This window comes from Pagrus pagrus (assembly GCF_965226575.1).
Source record: "Pagrus pagrus genome assembly, chromosome: 16".
In the NCBI taxonomy this organism is placed as follows: domain Eukaryota; kingdom Metazoa; phylum Chordata; class Actinopteri; order Spariformes; family Sparidae; genus Pagrus; species Pagrus pagrus.
Window position 1 is genome coordinate 15,819,122 of NC_140200.1, and position 23,364 is coordinate 15,842,485.

The 23,364-nt window shown below is 38.0% G+C and overlaps 2 protein-coding genes across 3 annotated transcripts; one reads left to right on the plus strand and one right to left on the minus strand.

Moving 5' to 3' along the window:
* Positions 1–849: 849 nt before the first annotated feature.
* LOC311271980 (protein yippee-like 5) lies at positions 850–4,434 on the minus strand. Of its 2 annotated transcripts, none has more exons than XM_084378012.1 (3): positions 4,204–4,434; positions 3,171–3,319; positions 850–1,879 (listed from the first exon to the last, which is right to left on the minus strand). In XM_084378012.1, the coding sequence occupies exons 2-3, from the start codon at positions 3,309–3,311 to the stop codon at positions 1,658–1,660; spliced, it is 363 nt and encodes a 120-aa protein (XP_084234138.1). In that variant the 5' UTR covers positions 3,312–3,319; positions 4,204–4,434; the 3' UTR covers positions 850–1,657. The 2 variants fall into 2 exon arrangements, with proteins under 2 accessions (XP_084234138.1, XP_084234137.1); XM_084378011.1 differs by having other exon boundaries at positions 3,171–3,316; positions 4,204–4,432.
* Positions 4,435–9,458: 5,024 nt separating this feature from the next.
* LOC311271360 (phospholipase B1, membrane-associated-like) lies at positions 9,459–23,056 on the plus strand (the record flags this gene model as incomplete). The annotated part of the gene is made up of 40 exons (XM_084376975.1): positions 9,459–9,526; positions 9,821–9,858; positions 10,834–10,918; positions 11,021–11,072; positions 11,453–11,533; positions 11,647–11,712; positions 11,818–11,879; positions 12,060–12,135; positions 12,263–12,370; positions 13,003–13,077; positions 13,203–13,274; positions 13,422–13,496; positions 13,583–13,643; positions 13,967–14,025; positions 14,494–14,567; positions 14,685–14,728; positions 14,852–14,960; positions 15,175–15,226; positions 15,677–15,757; positions 15,844–15,909; positions 16,284–16,384; positions 16,844–16,925; positions 17,010–17,114; positions 17,479–17,574; positions 18,042–18,113; positions 18,222–18,299; positions 18,589–18,649; positions 18,844–18,902; positions 19,249–19,316; positions 19,404–19,447; positions 19,684–19,783; positions 19,873–19,924; positions 20,012–20,092; positions 20,193–20,258; positions 20,366–20,460; positions 21,565–21,646; positions 21,744–21,848; positions 21,934–22,029; positions 22,112–22,186; positions 22,314–23,056. The coding sequence occupies 40 exons, from the start codon at positions 9,459–9,461 to the stop codon at positions 22,593–22,595; spliced, it is 3,204 nt and encodes a 1,067-aa protein (XP_084233101.1). The 3' UTR covers positions 22,596–23,056.
* Positions 23,057–23,364: the final 308 nt, after the last annotated feature.

Here is a 23,364-nt window from a genome sequence, read left to right on the forward strand (position 1 = left end):
GTGCGTTTGTTTTCCGTACCGCCTGTCGGTTTGTGACATGTCTCTCATCACGCTGTTGAAGCCCAGTTCACACAGTTAAATAAAGAAACAAAGAATAAAAACTTAAACTTATTTTTATGACAAAACGTTCCCTTGGTTAGTCAGTATTAAGTAGTCAGTCATAATCATTAAATAGAAAGTCATAATTATGAAATAAAAAGTCAAAATAATGAGATAAAAGTCATTATCGTAAGATAAAAAGTTAATTAAAAAGTCATACATTTGTAACTAAAAGCTAAAATTATGAGATACAGATTACAAATGAGATAAGTCATAATTTTGAAAAAGAAAGTCAAAATAATTAAATGGCAAGTCAAAATTATTAGATAAAAAGTCACAAATGAGTTAAAAGGGTGAAATTGAGATTAAAAAGTCATAATTATGATAAAAAAGTCAAAATGTAGCTAATATTTACTTTTTATCTCACATTTTTGACTTAATTTTTTTATAATTTCACAAAGTATTATGTCCTGACAGACATGAACATTGATGTAAACTTTTCATTTTAAACAAACACTAATAGGGTAGAATTCAACATTGTATATAAGCAAATTCACATAGGAACATGGTTTGAAAACATTGCATCAATTCTTATACCTCGCTGCAACCCTACCTCCATCATACAGGTTGAGTCTTTAAAGGCCAGTAGTACCAACAAATACTTGGTATTGCTGCATGGCAACTGTCCAGGACTGCAAAATCAACTAATAAATAAAGTTAGATGTTAAAATAATATTTTGTGATAGTTCAGGCAGGATACAATAATCAAAATTGACAGACATAAGAGAAAATACACTCAGTGAACACATATTGTTTGAATGTCTTTATTTTTGACAAAAAACAAATAAACATGTCCTAAGTTTCATTCTTTTTTTTTGGAGCAGGAGTGTAATGAAATGCAAAAGACAAAAGTTGGCTTTTTTCCATCACTTTAAAACCTGTTCTGATCAACTTTATCATCATGTCTGATAACAAAATAAAGTGGGGATATCTGAACTCGTTATAGGTTCAGTAATAATAACACCATACACAAGTATATGATCAATTTAAATAAAGGGATACAAATCTGTTTACTTTTATAATGTTCTTTTATTCTCCGGTAAAGCTAATGTGTAAAAAAAAATTCAGTGATTATATGAAATAAAGAACTTGTGGCATAGTGTGACATTTAACTCTTGTCAGGAAATGAATGTATTGCACACACTGCTTGGTGACTAAATCTTCTGTTAAGAGTCAGAACTCACCAGTGCTGTTCACGTCTATCCAAACTTCTACATAACAATCTGTCTGTCTGAGCTTCTTGTAGGGAGCGAATCCTCTCCCTCTAACAGCAGCCAAAATCCCACCACACCAACACATTTTACAAACATCACAGCCTGTTGGGCACATACTGAAGCTCTAAATGGGTAGAGAAGCAATGGTTTTATTACCCATCATAGAAGAAATTCTGATGTTTAAAGTTATGGGAAAATGTCCACCACGTCTTGTTTCCACTTCCCACAAACACCCAGCTTGTGATATTATTTTGGTGTAGCTCTACTCACAAATTGCACACTGTCCATGCAAGCCCATGCACTGTAAGCACGGGTTGAGCTTTGTAGCGGCGACACAAGTGAATTCAGGAGTTGTCAGAGGGAACATGCTCGAAGCCTTCGCTCTCCCTCACCAGCGCCCTCTCCAGGATGACACGGCCCTCCTTGTAGCGCTGGCTTTCCTCAGTGGCGAACTCGTACATCCAGCCCAGCTTACTGTTGCAGTTCTTGCAGCTGACGTCCCGCACCATGTGTCTGCCGGTCAGCATGACTCTGTCTTGCACCTCGCTGTGCTGCAAGTTCACAACCTGGAAGGCAGCAGTCAGACATGTCACTGTAACAGTTAGCTGCTTTTTCAACAGAGAATTTTTTAGGTTTTGTGAGCAAAATTGAATTAGTCTAATAGTCTACTACAATAGTGAGAGGAAAGAACCAAAATAAATTAAATACGCAGTGGTGTTAAAGGATAAGTTCACCCAAAAATTAACATTCAGCCATTAACTACTCAGCCCCATGCCGATGGAAGTTTTCTTTTTTATACATTTCAAAACAAGTCCCCATCTAAACATAGCACAAAAAGTAAGGAAACTTGTGTTTGGTAGATGATTTCTTTGTCGTAACAATGCTTCTTGGCAATAGATCTTATAACGTTGGATAGCCTGTTTATTTTCCTTTAAATGGTGCCACATTTGTAAGGAACATGCATTTGTGGGATGAGCAGCAGAGTTATGTATGTGGGTTGCGCCCATGAAAAATTTTCCAAATCTTCTCTGCCAAACAGCTTATTCTGCTAATGACTCTTGTTTGGTGGATTGGATGATTGAAGTCTGTAGAAACAAGATATATTGGCAATTTAACAATTTATTAATTTAACAAACAGGAGCCTCAGTAGCGTGTGGAAGAACCATACACAGTCACAACAGCCTGGCACCTCCTCCTCATGCTGGTCACCAGCCTGGTCACATACACAGCAGGGTTTCTCAGAGACCACCTCCAGAATTTGGGATGGAGAGGATGGAATGGCTGCCAGCAGTCCTGTCCTCAACCCCATTGAACACTTGTGGGATCAGCTTGGGCATGCTGTTCGTGCCAGAGCGACCAACACAACCACTTTGGCTGACTTGCGACAAATGCTGGTTGAAGCATGGGATGCTATCCCACAGCAGTGTGTGACCAGGCTGGTGACCAGCATAAGGAGGAGGTGCCAGGCTGTTGTGGCTTAATAAATTGTTAAATTGTCAATATGGCTTGTTTCTTCAGACTGAAATCATCCAATCCTATTTCCCTAAAACAATTTCTTCTGTATATGAATGCTAACCACTAATATGGGCTGGGGCTTGTTTATGTTGGCATGACACTGCCACCTCCTGGATAATTTTATGTTTACTAGCAAATGAGAAAATGGTCTTCAAATCTGTATTCAGGAACTGATGATGTTGACAATATAAAATCAGCCACATGTTCAGTATATCACTGTGTTAACTATATAGAACTATAATGGAAATGACTATCTGACCCTTGGTGATCTTTTAACATCCTGAAATGTATGTTGACATATTTTATCTATGGTCCATAACTACAACAGTGATGTGCTGGTACCTTGTTGAACAGGAAAGCTCGGCCAGTGGCTCCAGTGAAGCGTGTGGAGATGAGTTCAGCTCGGTTGGTCAGAATGGTGTCACAGTTGGCGCAAGAGAAGAGGCGTGTCCCACCGATGTGGTCCAAGAAGATCCGTCCCATCGTGTCTACTTTTCAGCAGGTTAAAACAAAAACAAAGAAACTAGCCTCATTAGATGACGCACCACACATCTCTTTTGCAATTGCAATAATATAAAAAGTACATAGAAATAACAGACAGTTGTATTATCTTTTTTCAGGGTGAGAAATATGATACAATCGGTAAGATTTCAGAGATCTTGCATATTGTTTATACCCATTCTGAGCCATGTTGTACATTAACTAACAGGACTGTTGTGGACCAATGAGATGATGTACCTTGATTTATCAGTTATATAATTAGCTGGGTTTGCTAAAGACATTACTGATATTTTTTTCCATTAAGTAAATTAAACTAAAATTAGTTTTCCATAAAGCTAACATTCCAATACATAGTAACATTGTGATATAAAATTGCATTATACACTGTAACAGGTTATTTTATCCATATTGCCGACTTCTTTATTAATGACACCCTATTTCTAAAAGGTGTTGCATTATGTATTATAATGACATGGCGTAAATACTAATTATTAAAAGGTACCGTTTCATTTTGCATTCATTTTTTAGCTACCACTATCTGACAGAAACTAACCACACAGTTTAAGATTCATTTGGTGCTCACTCGCTGTAATCAAAACTGTACCATTAACGGATTTAACTCCGGAATGGAGGGATTTTCTAGGATGCACCTGAAGGCATCATTAGGCCAGTATGTCACTAACAAGGTTAAGCAAAATACAAGAAAACTCAAAGCATTTCCCTGTGGATTAGCTTTTTCTTCGAAACCAGCAAAAGCTGTAAGTTTATGAAACAAAGAACAACGCTACAGTGTGTTTGACAGCCTGTCAGAAAGAGGAGACCATGTCAACAGCATCCACATAACGGCTAACAACGGTTCAGCCTGATGTCTCACCTCGTAATGTTAGCTAGTTGGAAGAAGAGAGGGATGTTTTCTCGTCGAGGTGTCTTATCCACCTGTATTTCTTCACCCTCCAGTGATTAAATAGAAGGTCCCTGTTTCGGTTTCCTCTGGGTCGAGTTTGACAACAACAATAACAGAGAACAGTTGATGCAACGTTCACTTGCAATGGCGTTTGTTTCAGCCAAGCTAGCAGCAGCGAGGCCGCCATCTTCCGCGTAGAACTTTCAAAGTAAAATACTTGTTTCGACCGGGACGTTTAAAACAGCAACATCCTAATTATAATGACTACAGTCAGAATGCCTCACATCTTAAACGTGAAGCAGAGCCCGCACTGAAGATCACAGTCCACATTAATATGTTCGGAATCAGTGTTTGTTTCCAATTACAAACGCTGTGCTTTTATTTTGAATGCCGAGTTGGCTCGGTGTTTTCCGTGTTTCAACGGGACCTTAACGTAGCTCTACGTGATGGCCACAAGGAGGCAGCAGAGGAGGCCAAGCCTGCACTCCCCAGATGTTTAAGGACATTATTTAGCTCCCTTTTCAGTGAAACTAAATCGTAATGAGTATTATTTGAACATTTACATCTTTGTTGGAACCAGTGGTTTTGAGGCTGAAGCCCTGAGATTCCAGATTGATTTGAAAAGACGTTGTTAAAGCCAAAGTCTTCACTGTAGCCGCTAGGTTAATAGCATTAGCGTGCAGCCCTTGTGAAGAGGGTGTAAATAATTTCTTTAAATCAGTTTGCTTCTGGTCTGGAGACTTGGGTTATGTTGTAAAAGCTGTAAGAAGCCATTTTTGTTCCAGTTGTTCTTTGACATTTAAAACAAGTCCCCATTTTTAAAAAAAAATAATGAACTCTGCTTTCACACAACTGCAGTTGTCAAAATGGACAGATTTATTGTGATTTTCATTTTTTTTAGTACCTTTTCTGTGCCAAGTTGTGGCCACGTCGGTGTTGGTGACATGTGTCAATTGAGACGATGTAGTTCACTGAGTGATTTTTATACAAAACTAGATGCTATTTTACTTTAATTACATCAAACTGCAACTTTCATGACTTTAAAAATGATCTTTTAAATTCACAAACATCATATGTGTGATTCATGGCACAGTTTGAGCGGGGAAAAAACATTTTTGTCTCTCTCCATTCACTACCATACAAAGTTTTTACAAAACAAGGTCCCATGGGGTCCACCTGAAGGGCCGTGACTTCAGCTCTCGATGCTGCAACGCTGTTTTGCTGTGAAGCTCCAGAAACGATTCATGGACTGCAAAACTTCACCCAAATTTCCATTGGGATGAGGGTGAGTCAATAATGACTGAATTTTCATGACTGGGTGAACTTTTCCTTTAATACTGCAGACAGGTTGATACATTACAGACATGGCGACACCTCCAGATTTAACAGCTTGTTGGGAGGAAGTGCATGTAGTGTGCTTATCAATTATTACAGACCAATTAAGCATTGATCAAGGCTACCACATGCCCCAGATATACTGTATGCAGCCAAGTACAACAAAAACTTTCGAATAACATTAACCTGGTGATATAAAAAGCCTCAAATCCTCCTACCTTGAAATGTAAATCTAAACAAAAACTGAACTCTTTTGTAAGGAGTTGACTGAACACAAGGGTTCATATGTAAAGTATACACACCCTCATTATTTGATTTGATTTATTTGATGTTGTTGCTGTTAACTTTAAGAGCGTTTTTAAGCTGAATCTGAAGTTTCAGAAAAGGTATTTTTCTCTTGAGTCCAGAATCTTACTTACAGTTTTATAAATATCATAGCATTTTTCTCGTCCTCTGTAACAGGAGGTTCAACCTTGTCAGAGAAAAACTCCTTAAAAGCCTGTCTGTTTCATCTTTTCTCGACACAAACTAAGAACACGGTGATTTCATTCCATGTCAAGTTAGGTCAGTCAGTTTTGAATTGTTTGCACAGACGTTGAGGAAGACTGTATCTTTGCACATGCAGCAGTGTAACTACAGTACACTACAGGACAAACTGTTCAGCCCAACTAAGCCTGTTCAAAGATTATTATAGATCGGGGAGATAAAAGCCGTGCTTCATACGGGGGTTCGTGCAGAGTTAATGTCCTTGAGGGACGATAACGGACTGTAAAGGCAGTTTGCCCTCATATCTGGATTATGGTAATCAGCGATCATAGTTGTGCTGCATTCAAGATCTGCTGGAAGGACACAGTGGAGAGAAACATGCAGTCATGACTGAACAGCTGAGTCATTTAAATGCATACAGACTGCGGGTGTGTGCAGCTGTCCAGGGGATTTAATGGAGTATTGACACCTGCAGGATTTGAGGTGGTATTATTGTCTGTAGATAATGACATAAGGACAGTAGTATAAATCATCTGGTTATTGTTTGCTTAACTTTTTTGCCCCTCTGGCCATCCATCACCTCTCTAATCAGAGCGGAGATAAGAGGTGGTCGAACCTTACAACACTGAAGAATCATCGTTACGTAAAAATTAAGATATTTCTATAGCTAAGATGAGAATATAAAGATATCTGTACATCATGCACAGTTAGATCTAAAAGAAATACAATCACTTTCAGTTTTTCAGGTTATCTCCAAATAATTAAGACATAAATACAAATATTTCATCAAATTATGGGAGAAATGATAGAAACATTTGTCCATTCATTTTAGATTTATGTAACTTGTCTGACATGAAGAAGCTTGTTGGGAAAATCGTTGCTTTTCCTCATTGTGCTCATAAAACCTGTAGATAAAAAGAGATAGCGGCAGCTATTTCTGCTAATAAGTGAGATAATCCTTCCTCCTTTCACCGGCGGTGTTTTGAAACAACCGTCCACACAGTTAATAATTCAGCCTGCAAAGTGGCGTGATACTTGACCTTGTGCTGTTGCCAGTCAGGTCAACATGTCAAGGACTTGTTTATTAGATAATAAAGGGAATAGTTTGATATTTCGAGGGAAATGCTCTTTTTCATCTACAAGCAATCAGCAGCTTTAATTGAAGTGACTTCCAGACGTCTCCTCGTCACTGTGAGGTTCATAGATGACCAGCAGGATGAAATAGTTCAGGCAGCTACATAACTCAACGTCTAACAACTTGAAGTTTTTTGCACTTAAACAGAAGCAACACAGCAGTATGAATACACAAAAGTAAAAGTCATGCATTTAAAATTTTACTTAAAAGTACAAAGGTTTTAGCATTAAAATATATTTAAAGTAGCAAAAGTGAAAGTATTTATTTTGGCATATTTCACAATAATGTATATTATATTATTGGATTATAATGACTGATGCACCATCACTTTAATGTTAAAGCTTGTTAAGCTGGTTTAACTACTATCTTATCTGCTGGGTAGCTGTGAATTTCCTGTCAGGGATCAATACAATTTTATCTTAATCTTTAATATTACATCATAATGTATTTATGTTAAGTAGGCTAAATGTAGAAAAGTAAAAAGTATAATAATTGGCTTCCAAAATGTGATTATAAACTAGCAAAAAATGGAAGTAAAGTACCTCAAAATTGTATTAAAGTAAATTTACTTAATTATTTTCCAGCACCATTGTTTGGATGGTATCTAGAACACACTGGTAGGTGGATTTTGTTTGTTTTGCTAAGCTAAGCTAGCCAACTGCTGGCTCCAGTGACATATTTACAGTACAGATGTGCATCAAGCCTATTAACAGAAATAATCAGATTGAGAGTTGCATTCAGTTTTCAAACAATCTCTCGTCACTTGTTTGACTGCACTTAATGGCGAGACGTTGAGCTTCAAAACTCAAAATATAGAAAGCATCCATTGAATAAAATAGAAGCACATCTGTTGACTTAAAACACTGGAGATTTAAATAATCGTGCCAATCACAGAAGACAAAACAAAGCTTATGTAACATAAATCCTGCTGTGTAGATGCTGATGAGCAGATTTTTATCATAACTAAAAAGCTAAATGATAATGTGACTGTGTCGTAGCAGCTTGTTAAGACCTCAGCCTCTTCTCTTATCACGCTACAGGACAGATAATGTATTGCTCTTTTCTCTGAAAAATGTTAACACCTTTTCCATTAGCTTACCGACAACAATGTGACCAGGTAAACAAGTTAGAAAAACATAAAGTCATGTTTTATTGTATCGTAGATTCTCATATTTATACTTGTTTTTATTTATTGAAGGTAAACGACCAATATAGTGGTCGAAGTGAAGTAAATGTAAGTCTTCGATAGTCCAGAAATAGAATCAAATTAACATCCCAAAGTTCACTTTCACTCATTATCACATAAGCGTTTCATTATCAGGGTTATCGTTTCATCACAAAACCTTACAGCTGTGTCCTTTGGACAAGTCAGCCAGTCCCTCCCCTCTGTGCGTATTTATGATACGTATAGTTTTCTGGACAGGTAGAACTGATCATCACATAGCAAGAAGGCTGATCACCTGACAGAGAGAGCAGAGAGGAAACACGGCTGCAGGAAAAAGATCAATGAGGACGAAACCAGAGAATATGAGAGAGATGAAGTTTCCACAGCTGCTTCTGATCGCAGTCCTGGGGCTCACATGGACAACAGGTTCCTCTTGTTTTCACTATCTTAAACTGCTGTAGAGGATATAAACATTATAGATCATGTCATGACCTATTAAAGGAGCATTATTTTGGGGGGATGAAAGTGGATTTGATGGTTTTGAATTATTGACACCCATCAGTGGAGGAAAGTATATTAAAATACATTTAAAAAAAAAAATGTTTTCAGCTCACCCTGAGGATTATTTTGTAAGACAGTTAGTCTTGAAATTAAAATTAATTTTTAGTTTATAATTCTTGGACTCCCCTTTTGATCTGACAACAAAACAATTATTTTTTCTGCTTTATGCCTTTTATAAATTATTTTGAAATGACAAAGTTTTGCATCCAAAGATTCTGCACGGCTCCTCAGTTGTTGAGAGTGATGAGTTAATGTAGCATGCTAATGTCTTAGTGTAATATATTGGTGTGCCTCTAAAGTAAAGAGGGTTTTCCCATTATTTCCAATCATTTCTTTTTACAAATAGTATGAAAATTGTACATAGGATCTCTACAAGCACACCAATCCCAATGGAGACGCATGAGTTGATGTGTTTTACATGCTTGTGGTGCAAAAAGGGTGACATTCAGGCTAAAAGAGGAAATATACAATAGTAATATGTGTGTTTTAATACTTCATCAACTATATTTAATACACAAATGTTTATAATAGTGTTTGTTACCAATGCCTGATTTCAGTAACCGGGCTGCCCTGCACTCAGATGTTTCCCTCTCGGTCGCCCCCTTCAAATGGTAAGTCAAGTCAGGGTTTTTAGTTCGACTACAATTTTTTTTTATTTCTGTTTCGCAACAAAGCAAATTCTCCTGCATCTCAATGCAGATATAACATTTAAATGTTCCTTTTTTCTCTCTTAAGTGAACAGCGTTAGGCCCTCAGATGTGGCGGCTCTTTCCTCTATTGGACTTCACATGCACAGGTGAGCACAGGTCACCAGTCGGCTTCCACCTTGAATTGATGATTGTGCAATAAGGACTTCAATTCAACGATGTAGAGACACACTCACACCCTGATCTTTTCTTTTCCAGCAGCACTGAGCTATCTACAGTGGTATCACGACTCAGAGGTAAGTATTACTTTGTTGTTCGTGGTGTTTATGAGGCCTAAACCTGAATGTATCTAAAATAACTTACTTAATTTAATTACTGCACTCTTGCAAGCTTTACTTATCACGCATACTGTATGTTCAGGATTGCTCTGAAAGCTTCAGTATCTTCTGGTCACTTTCACTAAAACTTGATTACAGTCTAAATACACGGTGTAATTCATCTGAAGAGGTTGATACGAGCTTCTATCACACTACTGTGCACTATCTTTACTACACCGATATCTACACTCGCCATGATAATTTGAAACAGTGAACCCCAATACGCCTAAAATACACCAGGCCTGTGGTCTGTTATCTTATGTGAAAGCCATTCATGAAATACAAAGCACTGCCAGTACTTCATGGAGATAAAATACTGACTGACACAAAGCAGGAAGTGCCAGTTCAGGATTTAAAAAAGCCCTTTTGAAACACTTTAAAGGGGCACTATGTAGTTTTGGAGAAGAAATTCAAATTCAAATTCAAAATATTAATATTTTTTTCCATTACTGAATGAACAAGCTGTTCTCAGAGGAAAATAAGGTCCCCAGAACACTGTTAAGCTAGAAAGGTGGCAGGGTCCGCCACACATAAACAAAGTAAAACAGTATAAACTGTGTTGTCCTTTAAGGTCAGTTTGTTTATTCAGTTTGTTCAGTCATGAAAACAAAGAGAGTTTGTTTATTTAATTTGTTTAGACGTAAAAAAATTTATTTCTTTTTTAAAAATCAGTCAATGAAGATCTTTGTCATAGTGCACCTTTAATTTGTTTTTATTAGAATAAAGATCTTTTCTGTATTTCATTGTCATGTTTGTGAAGTTTATAAAGTTTATATAAGTTTTATAAATTAAAAACTAAGACACTGTTTTCATGGTCAAGTCCAACTATTTTATCCATGTTTCATGCTCTGCATAGGTTTTAATGGTAAACTTGTGTTAATTTTCCCCCATCAGAGCTGATCACACTCTTCAATCCTGCACTGATCAGCCCTCTGTCCGATGAGATAAACCTCTACGCCCCTCAGTTTGTTCAACACAGGTACAAACAGCACTTTCTGACACATGAGATATGTTCAACAGATGACTCTGTCTGCTTCAAATGGTTTAAAGTTGATTTCTCCTTGTTTGGTTTGGTCTGTAGCACACTGGTGGAGCAGGCGGAGGAAGTGTCCCTCTACCTCCAAAACAATCAGGTATGATTTTATCATATCAGACACTTTCACATCTTCATCTATATCTTAACTTGAGTCAAATTAAATGGTAGAAGACTCAACAATATGAAAAGACTTCCCTGCAGGTGAAAGTCCTGCATTTCTCATTCTATTTAAATAAAAGTGTACAAGTGTTATTCACCAAAATATACGTAAGGATTTCCACTGTCACCAATATTATTATGTATGGCATTATTAGACTGTTAATACTAAATGCTAACACTATATACTGTTACGTACATTAGCCAAGTGGTTTCCAGTCAGTCGGAGCCCTCCAAAGGGAGAGAGTGAGAGAAAAAACAATTCAATAATCAAAAAGTATCTCTTTAACTATCTGGGTATCCTTGATTTTTCTCCTGCAGGCCACTGATGTGGAGCAAGACTGGAAGCTGCTCCTTCTCTTTGTTCAGGTGGATCAACTCTGTGCCTGTGAGCCACAACAGGTACATAAACAACAAAATATATTAATATGGATGAAACTATTGGAAATGAAAACATACATATGTGGTGTGTTTGTAGACATAAAGCCAAGAGGTCAAATTCCTTGTACTTTCAGGTTCAGTCTGTCATCAAAGCAATGGTTGAAGAGGTGGACGATGCTCTGCAGCTGCTGCACTCTCAGGTAGATTTCAGATTACTTCTATATACAGCATTTTTCATTCAGTCGCTGTTAATGTCAATATTCACACATTTTACGCATTCTTTGTTTAACTTCACTGTGTTGTAGCTGAAGCGAGCCATCGTCAGTGTTGCATTGTGGGATGGAGAGCACAACAGATATCACAACAAGTGAGTTCATAAGTAAAACTACACTTTTACCGGTTGTTCCTTAAGACTTACAAAGAACGATAAAGCATATCTCACTGTGATAAACTGAGTTCCTGAAGCGCTGATGAGTGCAGAATGTCTGTGTAATCGTCAAGTTTTATGAGTATAACGTTTTAATGAGTGAATCTGTTTTACTGACAGGATGTGTCCATGCATGGAGACATACAGTGAGGGAGAAGTCAGACTTCAGAGAGCCATGCTGAGTCAGGCTCTGCAGGTTTGTCCATTATTCATATCCAAAATGATCTGTTAGCTCTAGTCAGTCCTTTAGCTGACCTGTGGTGGTGGAGTCTGCTGTAGTGCACACGATGTATCTTTATGGGGAACTTTTCTTTTCAACCCAGGAGTCCTTGGATGAGCTCATGGTAAAGAAACGTTGGTATGGCGACAGAGACGACTTCACTGTCATTTTGCAGGAATCACCGTTCATCACAGACCTTTCATCTATTTCTGTGAGTCCTTCAACTCCTAGTGTTATAGTTTCTCTATTGTTTCTGAGGTGAACAACATCACATGGAGATGAGTATGATGAGACACAAAACTACCACAACTACCAACTACCCCAATGAAAGACAAAAATACCACAAAGAGATGCAGACATTCTACAAAGAGAGACAGAAATACCACAAAGAAACACAAAACTACCACAAAGAAACACAACAGTCCCACAGAGAGACACAAAAATACCACAGAGACACAAAACTACTGCAAAGAGCGACAAAATTACCCCAAATCTACCACAAAGAAACACAAAAGTACCACAAAGAGACACACAACTACCAAAAAGACAAGTAACCTACAAAAAGGCATAAAACAACTACAAAGGGTCACAAAACCATCTGAAAGAAAGAAAAAATGGCTGCAAAAAGACACTGTCTCTTTCCATTTCGGCGTGTGCCTATAAAGGATGGGCAGGTTTCTTTTTACAGACCAAATGCATTCAAAATAAGTAACGATAATGAAGTCATACAGTCAGTGTGTGAGGGTAACAGATAAGGAGTCCTGGTGATCTCTCTGCAGGACAAACTGTTCTCTCTGTATCTAACACACAGTTTGATGTTGTTGATGTTCTGTGTTTGAACAGAGTGGAAAACCTCTCTCAGACTCACGAACCTTACAGCAAACTGACAACCTGATGGTGCAGATGTGGACGAACCTGGTGAGGCCTAAAGAAATCTCAGCAATCTTTCCTTCTTTCTCCTACAGACACACAAACACATATACACAAACATACAGAGTCATTGTCCTCTCACACATAAAGACAATGAGTTTTCTGTCTTGCAGCTGCAGCCCACACGTGTCCAACGCAACACAGACGACAATGGAAATATCATCGCTTTGCCGTGTCCAACTGAGGTGAGAAACTGCGCTGAAAGCTCACACGCATGCAGTTACTAGATCAGCATGTTAACATGTGTCATTATTACACGTACTGTATTATATTCTACCTTTCTTCTCTCCCAACCCGCCTCCTTCTCCATAATCACATCTGCCCTCCCTAAGGACCGACCCTTCCTGAGGACGGAGGGAAACTCTCCTTCATATCACCAAAGTGATGCCTCTCCTCTCCTTCAGCCAGTGAGTACTGTCAAATGGAGATTGTCGCATTGTTGCACGCTTCCTGTGCGATTCTGACTGTGAATGTGCTCTATGTGTGCGCTCAGTTTACAGGCACAGAGATGCCCTGTGAGGACCTCGGACCTTCACCCACCACACCCACCTCAGGTAAGATGGTTTATGCTTTTACACTGCAGAAAGGTCTTGCCAAGATTTGAAAATTTTTAATCTTACTCAGATTTTCTGGAAATATTACTTATTATCTTTTTTTTAAAGTCAATTACTTCTTTCTATATTTAAATCAATCTTGAATTGATCCTGAAGGCGTCTTTTAGGCCTCAGTTAGTCAGGACATGTTAAAATACAGTAATTTACTGGTATCTGGTTGCTTAAATTATTGTTTTTTCTTGTTCCGTGGCCTTTTTTCTTATGTGTGCTAAAAAAAAAAGCTGTTTAATTAATTAAGTTTTGTGTCCTCTGTATTTTCCCAGTCCATGAACTCAGGCCTGGTGATATCAAAGTGGTGGCTGCTGTGGGAGACTCGCTGACAGTGAGTCATTTTCTCATTCTTTTAGTTAGTTAGTTGGATGATTAGTTAGTTAGTTAGATAAATATATAAAAAGTAGGACCATAATCTTTAACTCTAAAACATAGGCTACTAAATATGCAGTGTAAAATTACATTGCCTAGTAAAGTAGTGATGTTGCGTTCCTGTACGTTACATGTATATCTGCAAGAAGTGGTAATCAATCGTGCAAGATAACAGGAGACAGTGCTTCATTTTATTGATTGAAAAGATAATCATTAATCTATAATAGTGTAATAGTCAGATTGAACTATATAACAGTTGGCTGAAATCTTTGCCTCCACTGTGAATGGTCCAAAGATCTCAAGGCGTCAGTGGACATTTAGACCAAAAAGATAATGATTTTAGAGAAATGGAGAGATGAACAAAGTACAGTGGCGTACACTCTAAAATATTCATAACTTATGCCTTATGTCCTCTTCCATCTGTCAGGCAGGGAACGGTGTAGCTTCCAGTCCTAACAACATCCTGGATGTCCTGCGTCAGTACAGAGGTCTATCCTGGAGGTATGTCAGCACTTTTCTCACACAATAGTTAAATTAATGCATTAAGTGTTGGTATTAATGTGTCTCTGTGACCATTCATTTCTCCCATCATAACACTGTATTATGTGTTTTTTGCAGTATTGGTGGAAATGACAACCTCACAACTGTCACCACGCTGCCCAGTGAGTCTTCTAATGACGTGTATATGAGTCCAATAACATGCTGAAGTCAGTTTTTGTTGCTATGGCATCTCAAGTGCTGCTATTTTTTTTTTTTTTTTAATCATTATTTCTTTCTTATAACAGACATTTTAAAACATTTTAATCAAAACCTGACGGGCTACTCTGTTGGCATGGGCAAGCAGGACACTCCTAATGCCTTCCTCAACCAGGCTGTGGCTGGAGCGAAGAGCAAGTGAGTCATCTTCAGCAGCCTCTTAGCAGTTTATACCTATTTAAGACCAGAAACTGAAATCTGTGACTAAACTGCTCTTCAAGAATCAGTTCCTATAAAAACTAAAAGAAAGCGGAATTTGGCAGCATATATCTTAAAATATATGTACTTTTAACTCCCTGAGTAAACTCTTTGCCAGTTAATGCTCAATGCTCAATTTATTTTGTGTTTAAAGGGACTTGCTGCCACAGGTGCGAGCCCTGGTGGCAAGGATGAAGAATGACTCTGTAAGTTATAATAAGTTATTTATTCTTTACCTATTTTTATATTTGACAAGATCCTATGTCTGCTTTGGACAATAACAATGAAAAAGACATCTGTTTTGAAGTCTGACAAATCTAAGAGACATGGATATCATGGTTTGGGGTTTTAGTTGAGTTATTTCCCTTTTTATTTTGAAAGAGCCTCTCCTCATGTCTCTTGGTTGTCTTTACTTCCTGTCTTTATTTCTTTACACAAGGAACTAATTAACTTTAAAACACATGTGACATAGAAAACTGGGGGGGGGGGGGAACGAAGACAAGAAATAAAATAAACAAGACACATGAGGAGAGAGCCTTTGAAAATAAAAAAGGAAATAAATAAACTAAACCCCCAAACCATGTCATACAGTATATGTCTTCTATGTCCCTATTAACAACATTACTTATTCCTCCACATTCTTCTTTCTTGTACAGAGAATCAATTTTGAATCAGATTGGAAGCTGATCACCGTCTTTATTGGAGGAAATGACATGTGTGACCACTGCTACAACTCTGTGAGTACTGATGGAGAGTGATAACTCATAAGTCAAAAGGCACACTTTAAAGACACAACCTGAACATGTTTTTCTTTACTTTACAGCTGCTTTACTCTGTAGAGAGTTATATTCGTAATGTTCAGGACACCCTGGATTATCTTCACAAACAGGTAAAATCAACAGACATACCAATGTAATGCTTTGGCGAATAATGTAATGTAAGATCAATGTGGTGAGCATCAAAACTTAAGTTATATGTCCCCGATTTAATGGTTGTACTCCCCATTGGATGTCTTAAACAAGCTTTTTGGGTGTTTATTTATTATCTGTTCTGGCTGTTTCAACTTTTTCTACACAGTTAGCCTAGCATATTAACATTGGTCCAAAATGATGTGGTATTACGTATTTTTATTGAAAAATGTAACATTTTCTTTGGGGAAGAGCTCAAAACTCTCACCAAATACATGCACCTACGTATCCCACAAACCTATTTTGTATAGTGAATGTCGGTCTTGCTGGAGTTAACTGAGCCTGTCTCTGTCAGGTACCTCGGGCTCTGGTGAACTTAGTAGAACCTCTACATATTATCCCACTGAGAGACATGCACCTGGACGCTTCACTTAAATGCCCAACCTGGCTGGTAAAGTGAGTATCTCTTTGCCTTTAAAAAAATTGCTTCAAAATAATATACATTTTGAAGTTTTTTAAATACACAGAAAATAATACTTGATTAAAAGATACTGTGTGAGTACTTCTTCCACCACAACAGCACAATAGAGCTCTGCATACTTTTTAAATCTGGATTTACACATTTCATGTTTTACTAAACACTGATTAGAGCTAATCTTAGATTAAATTAATACTTGTTGGTGCAACCCAGTCTGAACAGCTAGCTAGAATGTTGTTTGAGAGCTAGTATAATGGCTAGCTTGTTTAGCAGCTAATTGATCGCAGAAAAACTAAATTAACAGATCACAAAACAGCTATAATAAAAGAGTACCTATAGAAAATGGGGCCACGACTACCTTAAAATACAGTCAGTGACTATATAAGCATGATAAAATCATAAACAGTGGTATAACCCCGTTATGTCTCCTTTTCCAGTATTCTGTGTCCTTGTGTTATCTTGCCTAAAGCCAACTCTAAAGCTCTTCAAATGGTGGAGGACCTTAACAGACACTATCAGGTAGGAAGATAAACCACGTGATTGTGATTGTTAAACAGCCCAGTTTTTCTTCAGGCATTGACACCTTCTCTTTCTTTCTTTAAGCGTTCACTGCGTGAGCTTGTGGAGTCGGGCCAGTATGACACTCGCTCAGACTTCACTGTGGTCGTCCAGCCTTTCTTCAGAGAGATCGTCGTCCCTAAACTGCCGGTCAGTGACAAATCTCTGTTTTTCACATGTGGACCAGACACACTTTATGGGAGTTTGGTCCATCAGGCATTCAATTTATAAACACATGTTTAGCACTACAATCATCAGTACCCAGACCTTTTCAGTTCTAGGGCCAGTTGAACCTTATGGTGGGCCAACATTAGCATGATTTAGTCAGTAAGGATTGTTGTTTGGGAACTATACTTATTTGCTTAATCAAATCAAACCACCACTTAGCTTAGCTTAACCTAGTTTTTCTTATCTAACTCTCTGCAAGAAAGTGAACGTATTGTGTCTGTTTTTCCCCAAAGTTTTGAACTATTTCCTGAAAAATAGTTCATACATTTACCTACCTTTTCCACAGGATGGCCGCCCTGATCGCTCCTTCTTCAGCGCTGACTGCTTCCATCTCAGCCAGAAGGCCCAGACACTGATGGCTCGCTCCCTCTGGAACAACATGGTAGGTATCAGACGAGAAGATGCTTTTACAATATTTTGTCCAATTAACACTTAACAGTGAGCTAGAATGTTGTATTAGCATTCAACAACAACATTCAGACCAAGGACGTTAGATTCGGACAGCTAGAATAATGGCTAAACTAATTAGAAGCTTACTGATCGCAGGAAAACTAAATTAACAACTCACAAAACAGCTAGATAACACTCCAACAACCACATTTGGGGAGTAGATAAAAGATCTACTAATAATATTGGTGACAGATATGACAAAATGGTGGATGAAAATAGTAACAGAATATTTAACTAACACCAACTGCTGGGGCTGCTACACTGCTACACTACCTGGACTATAAAAGCCTGATAAAGTGCGTTTGTTATGATAACATCATTGTGTTTAATGTCACAGTGTATTTCATATTAAAAGGCCTGAATGATACTCAGCTGTCACACTGATCCTTGTTTTCTCAGCTGGAACCTCTGGGCAATAAGACCTTTACACAGGACTTCACCCACGACATGGACCTGAAATGTCCGACCCTGGTAGGAAATCGTGTTTAAATGATTTATTATTCTATTGCTATTATTTTTCCATATTTTGAGGGTTCAAAGTCACTGATCATGTAATATATGTTTTTCCTTTGCCTACAGACTTCACCATACATCCGGACCTATAACAACAGCGATTACATATATGCTGGTCCCCCTCCAACACCTGGACCTATCACAGTGAGCGTCTACACTTGATCAGAAAGACTGAGAAGTGACTTCTAGTACAAATAAAATATATAATGTTTAATAACCAAAGACCTGAAAAAATCTCCAGAATCTCACAGTAACTCAAATACTGGTAAAACAGTTTGTTGATAAATTGGAAAAATAAAGGAAATAATCATTGCAGCTAATGCACCATCAGAAAAATGCCACTAAGGACTCAGTTTGAATGACTCCTTTTCTCCATACATTTTCCCACCTATTTTCTATTCCTGCTGATCATTTGATGATTCTTTTCCTGCAGAACTGGGGAAGTAACTTCTCCTGTGTGGACCTTGCTCCATCTGACACTGTGCCAACTTCAGGTGAGACGTACAGCCGTCTCTGCAACAACATCAGCAGACGGTCGATATGAGGTTTGATGTCCTCTTTTATCGGCAGTTAACTGAAGCTGAAACACAGAAGGGAAACGGCTGAGATATTACATTGTATTCAGATGACTTTTGTGCTTTATCTTGATGTCAGTGGGTTGAATCTCCTTAATGTGTTTTATCTGTAGTTCATAAGCTGAGACCAGCAGACATCAAGGTGGTGGCAGCACTGGGAGACTCTACAACGGTTAGTGTTGTAACACACAGATATCCATCTTATTATAATATATATTATATAACCCTTAAAGTAAAGTAAAAGGAAGGAGAGTAAAAAAACATCAAGCAGCAATAAACAATACTTCTCCAGTACTGTTAATTATTATTGTTATGGTATAAATGTGGGCGTGTGTTGAAGGGAAACATTCATTTGCAATTGAGTTCCAACCTGTTGGTATCAGCTATTTAGTGTCATTGAACTATGAACTATCTAATCAATTTGTTATCAGCCAGATAGCTTGCACCGTTGATGATCATCCGTTTTATGTTCTCGTGTTCAATCTTTGATGTAAGATATGTTTGTTCTCTGTTCACAGGCCGGCACTGGGGCCAAAGCAAAGAACATGTTTGACCTCAGTAAAGAGTATAAAGGGGTATCGTGGAGGTACAACATGCCAGCAGTGTTAATGAGGTTTACATTAAACATCACATTTTATGAACCACGCTAATGTTCCTTTGCTTTTTCTTGCAGCATTGGAGGAGATAAGGCTCTGGACACTGTCACAACACTACCAAGTGAGTTTAGTTTCTTTGAGTGAATATCTGACAGGAATAACAAAAGCTCTAATATAATGGGTTTCAGTTTCAAAAATTGTTGTCCCAGTTTGTCACTTGTCACTTGTCACAAAAACAGAGTTCTCCTTTAAGTAGCATGAATGATTGATTTTCAGTTTTAGAGCTGTAATGTTGCATGAAAGAACCCGTTACTCGCTTTTCTTTTACCTGATCCTTTTTGCTCTTTCTCTCCTCAGACATCTTAAAGATGTTCAACCCCTCCTTGAAAGGCTTCTCCAAAGGCGTGGGCTCTTTACAGAAGGGCTTCAACATGGCTGTGTCTGGAGCTAAGACCTCGTATGTGCCTTTTCTTTTTAGTAAAACCTTTCAGGAACTCATTGTTGTCATCTCTCTAACGTCTACTGCCTGTATTTGTTCTAATACAGAGCAATCCCAGCACAAGTCCAAGCTCTCATCAAGGCCATAAAGGGGAACAAGGTCAGACATCCCTCAAGCTAAGTCATTTGTAAAACAGATTGTCTACCTCTACCTTTCATGCTCATGTTTTGTACACATGCTACACAGGCGGTGAATTTTGAAATGGACTGGAAACTTGTGACAATATTCGTCGGGGGGAATGATCTTTGCCATTACTGCATAGACCAAGTAAGTGTTCTTTAAAATCACATTGTACATAGATAACCACACATTTCTTGTGTGATGTGATGGAACTGCAGTTAAAACCACGCTTTGCATATCTCTGCAGAATAACTTGTCACCGAAGAACTACAGCCACAATCTGATGCTCAGTTTGGACATGTTGTACAAAGAGGTGAGATATTAAAAGCTATCAGTTATCATCACCTGCTGTACTTTTGAGTACAAGTGGGTCATGCCTTTCCTGCCTTTTCACCCTCCTCTCTTTCTCTGTATCTTTAGGTACCGAGGGTGCTGGTTAATGTCGTGGAGATCTTGCAGATAGAGCTGCTGAAAACAGTCAAGAAGAACACGATTAGTTGTTCCCTCCTGCAGAGGTTTGTTGTGCCTGTTTTTCTGTGATTTACAATCTTCCTATACGTCATGTAGAACATTAGAAGTCACATGATTTTAAAGTGTCTGTAATCAATATTTTTGTATTATATAGATATTTAATTTTTTAGATTATATATGTATTATATTATAGACACAATGATGTATAATGTAAAAGGAGTCGCTCATAGTGATGATACCACTTGACTCTGCAGTTTCGTATCGTATCGTATCGTATCGTATCGTATCGTATCGTATCGAATCGTACTGTCACTCATAGCTCTCATCAGTGGGGTTTTCAGTCCCAGCGAGCAGTTGTTTTTAGCCGAAAAAGCTCTGAAACCCCCACTACGCTACCAATTCAGCACCGAACAGCCGACGGACAAAGTTAAGCACTAGCGTGTGAACACAGGAATATTTAGCGGCTAAAGAGACAGATATTTATATTAAGAGTTGGTGGAGACCAAAAAAGAGAATAAAGGAGAGTGGATATCTGACTTAGATTCATCACGAGACTAGATGATAAACTCCAAATGAATTGTAATGCTCTTGAATGTGTAAAAACACAACTGTAAAATATGTCAGCACTTTGTTAAAGCTGGTTTCTGCTGCCCCCAAGTGGTTAAAAAACAGTAGATGCAGCTTTAAAACTCCAAATACTAAAATCTCAGAAAGATTAAGATTTTCTAAAGCAGATATGAGAATTAAAAGAGACATGCTTTGCAAATTGGAAAAAACTGAAGGTGGTTAAGCGCTTCTGATTAGATTATTCAGTGATATTTGTTTTGATTGGTTGATATGTTCTCTAACTCAGGCATATTGTAATTTTGCAGTTAACACTAAATAATAACCTATTTTCCCTGTCCATTTAGTGGACATAAAGAGATGTTTTGGGAGTTTCTGGGAACATCAGAGATTTTGAAAATACCTCTGGTTCAGTTGTTTTGATGCAGAGATATAATTCCTAACATTCCCTCCTACTGTAAACCTTTACACCTATCTATTTTCACTTAATCAGTCAAGGACTTAATTTAGAATTTAAGGATTTTGAAATGAAAAAATATTTAATTCTGTAATTTGAAATAATTTCCTTTCTCCTTTTTTTAAAGGACCAACTGTCCCTGTGTTATCAACCCGGATGAAAACTCCCCAGAGCTGGAAGAGATAAAACGAATCAATCACAAGTATCAGGTAGAAGCAAAGAGCTCTTTTAACCATTTTAAATATTTTGGGGGGAAAAAGAGGGTTGTGTCTATAATTTCTCCAATTTTTCTGTCTTTTTCCGTAGGTTGAGCTCCTGCAACTTATTTCTGGAGATCGCTATGACGGAAAAGAAGACTTTGCTGTTGTCCTTCAACCCTTTTTACATAATTCCTTCATCCCTTACATTGGAGTAAGTTACAGAGACATACACATATATCAAAACAAGCATCCAAACATAAGTAAGGAGACATACCCTGAATCTAATCATTTCACAGGTTGGTGAGCCTGATTCCAGTTTCTTCTCTGTGGACTGTTTCCACATAAGTGAGCGAGCTCATGCTGAGATGGCCATTGCCCTGTGGAATAACATGGTGAGAATGAAGAACAGACTGAACTGAAGCACAATGTGTCCAAGTTTTTGGTTTTACAAAATGTTTCTGTCTGTTTTAACAGTTGGAGCCCGTAGGCAGAAAGCAGGCCTACAACAACTTCACATATGACCGATCCAAGATTCACTGTCCCTCTGAGGTATGTGTGGATATTTCTGAAATCACAACTCCTGTTATTATTATATCACCAAACTGGATCTAAGTTGAATTTGCTCTCCATATAATTTGGCTCATCAACCCATAATACTTGAATTGAATTCCTACAGGTGAATCCCTTCATCTACACTAAGATCAACAGCCTTCCAAGTGCACCTGTGACCCCCACCACAACTAGCATTCCCACCTCAACAGCTAGTAGTCCCAACAACACTGTAACAACTTCCCCTGTGCCAAAGTGTCCCTCCTCCATGCCTGTGTGGGTGCCAGTGATTGTGGGACTCGTCTGTTTACTGGCTGGCGTTACTTTTGCCTGGCTGATTCTCTCCTGCAGTCAGCGTCGGAAAAACGAAGCAGGGAGAGCTGTAGAATTGAGACAAAGTCGTTTTTAATGTGTTTGTTCTTCTCAAGCTGTATTTATTGTCAACATTATATTTAAGTCTTAAAGCTGTGTAAAGGCATTTTTGACCACTAGCTTCACTCGATGCAGCTCATCTGCAGTTGTGTTATGGGACAACTTGAAATTCAACTATTGACCAAATCATGCAGGTCTAGTACCAGAAAAACCGAAACAATATGCTGAAAGATGCATAGAGCTGCAGACTTGGATGTTGAATCACTGTTGGATTGGCAGTACTAGCAGCCCGTTTACGCTATAGAGGCAAATGTGATTCGTTTGTATCAAAGATAATACTTGATGGTGCTACATGTTTTGTAAAATATTTGTAATTTTTATACTGTACAGAAATTGTTTCCAAATGTAACTGGCTGACCCTGTTGAATCCTGATGTCCTGTACATTTCTCTATCCTCATTTTTATTTATTAATAAAATAAAATGGGTACAATATTCAAGTTGTGGCTGATGTACTTTGTCAACAACAGTATCTACCCACTGAAACAATGATGAGTCCTGTGTTGTCACATGTGTGTTTGATCACAGAACACAAAATCAAAATCCAGTTATGTCACAGAATAAACAATCAAGTGAAACACTAAAAAATCCCAATATCCCGAACTAATGGATCTGACTGAATGGAAAGCTGATAATTATTTAATAGTCCAGCACAACTTTGAGTCTGTAGTCTGCATATTCTTCCGTAGTTTAATATTTTCGACGATTTTTTCTGTATATTAATGTCATCTTTGTTTTATTTGCTATT

What these genes read in the sequence shown, in the direction of transcription:
- LOC311271980 (XM_084378012.1), bottom strand. Translation starts at nt 3,311, where the DNA reads ATGGGACGGATCTTCTTGGACCACATCGGTGGGACACGCCTCTTCTCT. An exon ending in GAGCTTTCCTGTTCAACAAG is followed by an intron (nt 1,880 to 3,170) that starts GTACCAGCACAT and finishes GCTGCCTTCCAG; the next exon opens with GTTGTGAACTTGCAGCACAG.